Source organism: Macadamia integrifolia, unplaced genomic scaffold, assembly GCF_013358625.1.
Source record: "Macadamia integrifolia cultivar HAES 741 unplaced genomic scaffold, SCU_Mint_v3 scaffold527, whole genome shotgun sequence".
Lineage (NCBI taxonomy): Eukaryota > Viridiplantae > Streptophyta > Magnoliopsida > Proteales > Proteaceae > Macadamia > Macadamia integrifolia.
The window spans coordinates 65,416-73,868 of NW_024870473.1; the positions used below are offsets into that span (position 1 = coordinate 65,416).

Consider the following 8,453-nt stretch of genomic DNA (forward strand, 5'->3'; position numbering starts at 1 on the left):
CCCCCCCCCCCCAAAAAAAAAAAAAGTGCAGAATTCAGAATCAAGGTTTAAAGCTTACCTCCTGGGGAAGGGTGGGAAGGATTGTGTAAATGGTGATCACAGTTGGATCTCTAATATAGGACTTGCCATAGGATAAGGGATAGAATTTTTAGGCAAAAAAGAGGGAATAGGAAGTTACAGCTCCTAGATAGTAAGAAAAGAACAGAATCAGATTCTATAGAATAGGTATAAAGTAGATTAGAATGAAGAAACGATAATACTAGTGAGGAAACGACAAAAGAAGACACGAAGAATAATAGTTAGGAATAGAAGAAAACAATGCCCAGGATTCCATACTTCAGCTTTAACACTTGCAGCAAAGCTTATCAATCAATTTTAACATGCCTTAATTGAAGTAAGAATCTTAATATTTAGCTTCATCTAAACTAATTAGGAACCATGCAATATTTCTTAAAAAACCTGATCACTACAAACCTTTTTGGTGAAAATCACTAAAAACTTACTAGACATAGTAAAATCAGAATATTAAAAATATTTCTCACTAAAAATAGTGTATTTGAAATTTGGATATTAAATCTCACAATCAAAATTTTAGCGCTATAAACATGAATATAATTGGTCCCCTTTTTTGGCATGTGCAAAAAGACTATCAAATCCTTTGTTGGTTTGCTTCTCAGGGTGTCAAGGGAGTAAGATAACAATCAGAAACATTTTGAGGATCGAGATCGGAAACTGTATTGTTCCCAGCCAACTTGGAGCCTGATCCAATCAGGATCAGACCCAGTCCAGTCTGCCAGTAGATTGAATGGTCCACCGTAGACTGATCCACAACCTTTACCAGTAGAATTTGATCCAGATTGCGATTTGTTTACCTTTTAAACCTCAACTATCACCAAGATGTTGGCAGGTTTGACCTCCCAGCTGGCTACCCTGGCTTTGCAGATTGCACATGGATAGGCATATGGATCCGACTTCTCTATGTCCAACCTCAGGAGGCAAACTTGGCCAAAAATGCCAAATATATTGAATGGTCTAGCCAAATAATTCAGATTAATTGCTGGATCATTCACTCTATTAAAGTAAAAAATCTTACCAATTAATAGAGAGAAGAAAACACAATTCACTTCAAGCAGAAGCATCAGGTAGCTGAGGTCACAACTTTAATTTTCACAATTAGCTCCGTGATATGTTAGTGCTAATTTTCATAATAATACCTGAAGTAGAGCAACTGCAATCTTATACTGAGCACAGATAGTGGCTTGAGCTCTAATGTCAACTCCACGAGACTGATCCTTGGCCAGGGCAAGGAATGCTTCATCAAAACAGGATAATGCGTCTGTAAGTTGATTTTGCTCAAGATGTGTAAGCCCAGTTTTGAAGCACACTGATGCAGCAGCGCCACGGGGTACCTGGGGAAGAGAAGTTTACTAAAGCAAAAGAAAAAAGGAAATGAACCAAATGCGCGTTTCTCCCCCTCCCAGACCTTAATTTCGTTCTTTTTTATTTTTTATTTTTTACCACTGACCATATAGTCATTTTCAGTTGTAAATGTTAGCATTGGAAGGTCCATGGACTGTTAGTGACACCATAGTTTCTCTACAGTACTGAAAGTTGGGCATAAAGATATTGAATGGATGAGTCAAGATTTTGTAGAATAGGATCATAAAATAATTCCTTTGAATGAAACTTAATTGAAATGGTTTATCCTTCAGGATAAAGACAAAAATTCATGTTAGTAATATGTTACAAACTGGAGCTCTGAAGGCCTTAGTGGCCTGCATTTTAATTTAACTTGCCCTGTGTTGTACTCTTACATTTTTCCCTTATTGAGCTTAATCCATTACTTTAACATCACAGATAATTGAGATGAAGGTAAGCTTGGAGAGGATTTCAAGGGCGACTCGAAGATTTCTTTATTTGTTTTTATTTCTATTTTCTTAAAGGGGTGTAGTGATGACATTTAGAGGTAAACTCTTATAATATGGATTTTGAATTTTAATTGGGATGTACCTTAGATTGCCACCAATAGGTATTATTTGGGATGCCTTATTCAAGATTAATTGTTTTATTTTGTTGGCAATTGAATTTTTACGAGTTCTCATATGCTTGATTTTGGTGAATGTATTAGATCATTTTGATCAATGCCCACAAGGGCTGTACCCTTACCTGTATCTGGGTTTGGATCATGACAAAAGGACTGGGTTGGAAGGCAGTTAAAGAGTGCCCATCAAACAGAGAAACTGTGATAGGGGATGCAGCTCTTGAACCAAACCAACTTGCGTCAATGAGCGGAAGGGGCATCAGAGCAGATGAGATCCCAAGCTGACTTGGAAGTGAAAAAATTACATTGGGAGGTGGAGAGGAGACACCATTGCCGGCAATAGGGGCAGGGTTGCAGAGCACAACTCCACTACAAGCACATACAGAGAGAAAGAGAGATGTCCAAGGATTCGTGGAGTTATATGCAAAGAAAACAGAAGAATCGAGAGAAGGGGTGGTCCTGAAATTCCTCCCTTTTCATTTGTGGATCAGTTTTAATTTTAAATGACCCTTTTACCCTTTTTTGCACATGCTACTTAAGTGTTTAGTGCAGAATCAAAGATGGAATTGGATTCTGGGATTCCAGGACTAGCCTTCGCAAAATCATCCAGAATCCCATAATTGCCTGAAGTCTGATTCTAAATTTTCAGGCCCAATTACGAGAATTCAGTCTCCAAAATTAGCCAACTTATGGTCTTCCAAACACAGTTCCAATACCTAACCCCAAATTCAGAATTAAATACCAAACCAAAACATAGCCTACACAATTTAATTTTAAGAATTTAATATAAAACTAATCACATCCTAGACATACCAATGCATTCTTGGTTAAACATTGAAAAAATTTATAGGGAACACTCGCTATAGTACTGGTTGACATTCTGGAAAAGAAGTGTAGGTAGACAACCTCAAAGTTTCCCCTTGATCTTTGGGGAGACTTTGTATTCTGGTGTGGAACAGATATAAGAAAGGGAAAAAGAGGAAAAGGAAGAAGAAGAACGATCACCTGTCCAGGGCGAACAACTGCTGGTGAAGTAGCTTGTAATGGAGATTTTTCAGTATCAGCAGATCCTGGAATTCCAAGTACACTAAGATCAAGGGGTTTTGCCACTGGGACTTGAGCAGTCTGAAACTGGGTTTGTGGTGGAGAGTTAATAGCTTGATTCACAGATTGGGGAGGGACACCACCATCTGGAAGTCCAATGGACTCATCTGGAGCAGCAGGTTGTTGAGGTGCTTGAGAGGGAATACCACCATCCAGAAGACCTATATCAGTAGCTGCATTGTTAGTGGTTACCTTGTATCCTTCAAGCCCTTGAGAATCCTGATCTGACCTGTTGATGTATGCCTCAGGAGGATGTAAAGAAGCTGCAACTTGAAGAGATGATACAGTATTCTGGAAGAAGTCCTCAGGGATAGGTCCTCCAGTAATACCAACGCCCCGACCAGTTGGAGCTGGCTCTGCCACAGGAGTTGCTTGAACAAGTTTTTCAGTTCCAAATAAATCAGCAGGAGAAACTGCAGGAGCTGTCATAGTAGCAGTGGTTGCAGGAGCTGATTGGGATAAAATCAGTGCCAAATCTTGGGATCCACCAGCTGATGACCTGGTCCTACTCATAGGTGGGCCCAAACCCTCACCAAGTTTAAACTGCTTGGTGGCTTCCTTAATCTTATTGACATCAACTGTTGCAGATGCAATTGGTTTCTCACGTATCCTAATTTGTATTTTTTTGGCCTTTGAAGCACCCTCTTCCTCGTCACTGCTGCTACCATTAGCAGCAGCACCATAGAGCGATTTCTTAAATTCTTCTTCTGCTTTTGCTTGCTCATCCGCAACAGAGGAACCTGGTAATTTTTTGGTATGGGTTTCAAGCCCAGACAAAGCTTCCCCCTTATTACTGTCAGAAGCTTGAAATCCATCAGCTTTATTTTCACCCCCTATAGAGGTAAAGGCTTTAACCAGACTATCTTCACGTACTTCTATCACATTGCCCCTTCCTTTAATTGCACCCAAGTAAACACCAATATGGTCCACTATGATGGATGGAATGGTACCATCATTGGTCTTCATGTATGGCCTTACCTCTCCTGCCAGGTCCCACTGAGGGATATCCTTCACGTTGGTAGGTGTTTTGATTTCCCAATTTCCGCCACCCCATTCTGGCCCTTTAGGAACCATACTTTCAGCAGCAAAATTGGCAAAAATGCCCTGTGTCCAGCCGGTTGATCGGGCTCTTAAAATTCGTTCACAGTAACGCCTCAATTCTGAATCAGCACCAGCTTCTTCCAACTTTTGAGCAAGACGACGCATGGCACTAGGGTTTAGATGGCAGATAAATAGATCAAGCATGCTTTCATAGTCTGAAATAACCTCAAAAGTTTCTTTTGCACCGTCAAACTGACCATACCTGCAATTTTATTGAGCAAATTGTAAACATGTAAAGTGCTGAGCATGATCGAAAACCAGAATTTGTAAATTGGTAAAAGGGTCGATCACCAGTTTTCAATAATAGGAAATTTGATTCAGTAGATTCCAATGACACAGTTCTTTCTCTTCTTATTCAATTAACATAATAACATTGACAAAGCAAGTAATGCACAGGAAGCCATGCTTGTCATGGTTGGCATTGGTTGTAAGCTATATTGAGGTGCCCAAGGTGAGTGCCATATCTTGCATCCTAGGTCATATTTCCCAGTCTTTCATATTAGAAGTGTATAAATATGTACAATGCAGGGCTATTAAGGTCCCAATGCGGAAGGCAAGAGCAGTAAAAGTGAGATTATAGAAACATACAAGGCTAGAAATGAAAAATGATTAGCATTTAAAACATGTGCAGGGAAATATCTTCAGATTTCCAGTCTGGGTGCTGGCTTGGACCTCAAAGGGTTTCTTGTTGACTAAGCGAAGCAATGTCTTGACCACTAGGGTCCTTATTTTACTTACCTCTTGCTAAAGCAACTCAAAATGATGATTTCTATGGATCAGACAACCTCATGCGGGAGCATCCTATAGAAGAATTGATATGGTAGGATAAATCATTAAGAAGTTTTTGGCGATTGAGGGAATTGTGACGCAGGAAATTGAGTTTTTTTTTTTTTTTTCCCAACACCCTTCATAGAGCTTACTTTTGGATGGTAGAAAATTTTCTATTTTTGCATGGTTTGGCGATGCAAATACATAACCAAAATGGGCTTGTTTAATTAGGAATAAGCCTAGGTTAGGGTTCTACACATTTAAGGCCGTTGATTCTATGTGTTTTCAATGTAATAGGACATTTTAATGGGCCTAAACTATGGGCATTAAGGTTGCATATGTGATTGCTTTTATTAGGGCTTAGTTAATTTTAAAGTTGGTTGTGTTAGTTCAATTGAACCGATTCTATGTGGTTCAATTTATGGTCTCTTTAATTATTTATTTCATTGTCATGGACTCATGAGTTCACATCAAACTTAGTCATAAGCATGTAAGAACTTAAAGTTTGACTATGTTTTGAGTTAGTTTCCTAGTCAATTTCAGTTACCTTATTAAAAAAGGATTGGGTTAAGCCTTTCCTTTTTAATGCAGAAGTCTATTTTTGAGTCTTCCATATAAGTTTATGAAAGGGCCTAGCATTAAGGAAAGTATCGGTATTAGACGTCGCATTGGTCGGCCAATATTAAGATACGTATCAGAGATACGTTAAGATACGCTAAAGATACGCATATAAATGGATAGGAAACACTTTTTTATACACTTTTGCATAATAAAGCAGCTAAAAAATGTTATATATAACATGTATTATGCATAAACACCAAAATGGAGAGAATCATACTAAGAGACACTAAAATTGAGTTGAGGGCCTTGAGGCTTTGAATGCTTTCTTTGTAGTTGTTTATGGCTAATATATGGAATCCCAACTATAGTTGTCACGGTGCCAAGGTGAACCAAGGCAACGAAGTGATATTTTTTATTTTCTCTCTTTTCTAACATTATTTAGTATGCTACATATACCTTATATCATAAAAAAAAAAATCAACATTAAACCATATCAAGTCATCAAAAATCAACACTTAGCCATATCAAATCATAAAAAAATCAACAGTAAATCAGATTAAGTCATCAAAAATCAACATTAAGTCATAAAAAATCAACATTTAGAGAAATGCTCTTGTTCTATAATAAGTTTGACTAGTCAAACGGTTTTATTTTTACATGAGACTTTTATATTAGGTATAACACAAAACCAGCATTACAACAAGTCTAAGATTACTTAAATCTGAGTTATAATGACAAAGTTATGTTCCGGTCATACTTGTTTTAAAGTGCGCAAATATTGTTATAATAGTCTGAATAAAAATAATTTTATGGACATCGAAACAAAAGATTATTTTATCGGAATTTTGATTTTTAACAAAGTTTTACCATGGTAAGATTTATAAAATTTTCAGAATTGAGAAAAACCTTAGAATTTGAAAGTTGAAAATCGCCCCTACAACAAAAAATCCAATTCAACTAAGGGGTTAACTTTTTATCCTTTTGGAATTTGATTTTTAAACTATTTTTATTGGATTCAAATAGGATGGATTTGCTTATTTATGAAAAATATCTTTACTTAAATGGTATTTGGCATAAATAAAAGCTCATACACAAGGCAACATGCAATGCAATACAATAAGGCCAAACCACCTTGACAACTATGATCCCAATTTGATTTTCACTTATGTTAGAGAGAAAAATAGCTGGCAGCAAAGAAGGAACAGAAGCACCTCTCCAAAAGTTGTGTTTTACTCTAAAATAAGGTGAAAAGTATGTTTAGGTACGTATCGGTGCGTATCAGTGTGTATAGTATATATCGTACAATACATATCAATACAAAAGGATTTAAATTTTTTCATGTATTGTATCGGTCGTACCATATCGATAAGGATTGATACCGATACGTATCGGCCTATAGGTGCCGATACTTAAAACCCTGCCTAGCATTGTACACGAAAATTGATTAATGAAAAGCTTTGCTTGTTTCTTCTCCGTTCTCTCGTGTTTGATCAAGAAACCCCCTGTGTGTGATGAAAGAAAGGGATTGGTGTTTTATGCAATTGACACCTTGCGGTGAAAAGCCTGGGTGCATCATCGTCACGTTCATGTTCTTTTGCTTCCATTGTTCTACTGTATTTTATTCTTCTTCTTCTCTATTCACTGCCATTGACAAGTTATATTTAAACTTTCTGCAACTAGAACCTTTGTTTCTATAGGTCAATGCTACATGTTTTTTGAGATTGAGCAATCTAGCCATTAAATTCTCTCAATATTTAGACCATAAGTTCAGGAACCCTAAAGGTGAACTTGATTTGAGTTTGACCTAATTCTGGCCATCTGATCTTGATATATTTCTGTTTTTTCCATTCTACCCTACCCTCCATTATAGCTACTGTTTTAAGAATCAAAGTTTGCTGTTTTCATGATCTACATGTTATTTGTTTCTGAACATATATACAGGAGTATCAAGATCAGGCCTCATTTCTGAATTCAGTTTTGGCTTTGGAAATTACTCCTTTACCCCTGTCAGTTACTGCTTGTTTTCCATCATCAATATACTGGTTTCAAATCTGTTTTATTCATTACCTTATATCAGATTTCAGTATTAATTGATTCTTTCCTTTTTCCCATTTTTCGTTTGCTAATAAAAAAAAGGTCGTACCTGGTGCACGAGGCCAGATTCTTCCATTTTCCGTTCTTGTTTGTTCAACAATTACCTAAATACCCTTCTCCTAGATCTGCTCGGATTATCCCATATATCCTGAATTATTTTCAGATTTAAAGATGTTGCCTATTGGCTATTGTTTTGAGTCTTTCAAATACAGTACTACATTAATTGATGTTGTTTGATAGGTAAAGGAGACCAAGATCTTGAGATTCTGAGCTTTAATGGGAGAGTTAAGACCACTTTACTGATGGAATAATGATCAGTGATGAGAGAGTAAGAATCCTATTCATGGTTTAAAGTATCTCCGATACCGATACGATACCCTCCGATACGTATCTTAAATTTAGCCTGACGATACGATACACACCGATACGATACATTGAATTTTTAAAATCCTTTTGTATCGATATATATCCTACGATACATGCCGATATGCATCAATACACCACGGATACACATCAATACGATACGATATGCACCGATACGACTTTATGAAAAATATAAAATCGAGGTGAAATGTACGTATCGGTGAGTATCGGTATGTATCGATCGGTACAAATTGGTGAGTATCGATACGTATCGGTGAATATCGGTATGTACCGATACAGTGCGCTACGGTCATATAATGGCCAATATGGGTAATTTTTCAGAAAAATACGATTTTTTGAGGGGTTTTTGTTCCAAAGTTGCTACCAACCATATTTCTCTCTAACTAAAGTGGAAATCAAG

The 8,453-nt window shown here is 37.1% G+C and overlaps 1 protein-coding gene across 4 annotated transcripts in view; it reads right to left on the reverse strand.

Moving 5' to 3' along the window:
* The window catches only part of LOC122069057, a 134,664-nt gene that overhangs the window by 3,209 nt on the left and 123,002 nt on the right, over positions 1-8,453 (reverse strand). For 3 of the 4 annotated variants that reach the window (XM_042632993.1, XM_042632992.1, XM_042632994.1), the window contains 2 exons: positions 3,047-4,448; positions 1,215-1,409 (listed from right to left, as the gene is read on the reverse strand). In XM_042632993.1, coding sequence (XP_042488927.1) covers positions 1,215-1,409; positions 3,047-4,448 — 1,597 coding nt within the window. Of the gene's footprint in view, positions 1-1,214; positions 1,410-3,046; positions 4,449-8,453 lie in introns of those variants that run through there. The other variant, XM_042632995.1, reaches the window with a different exon arrangement.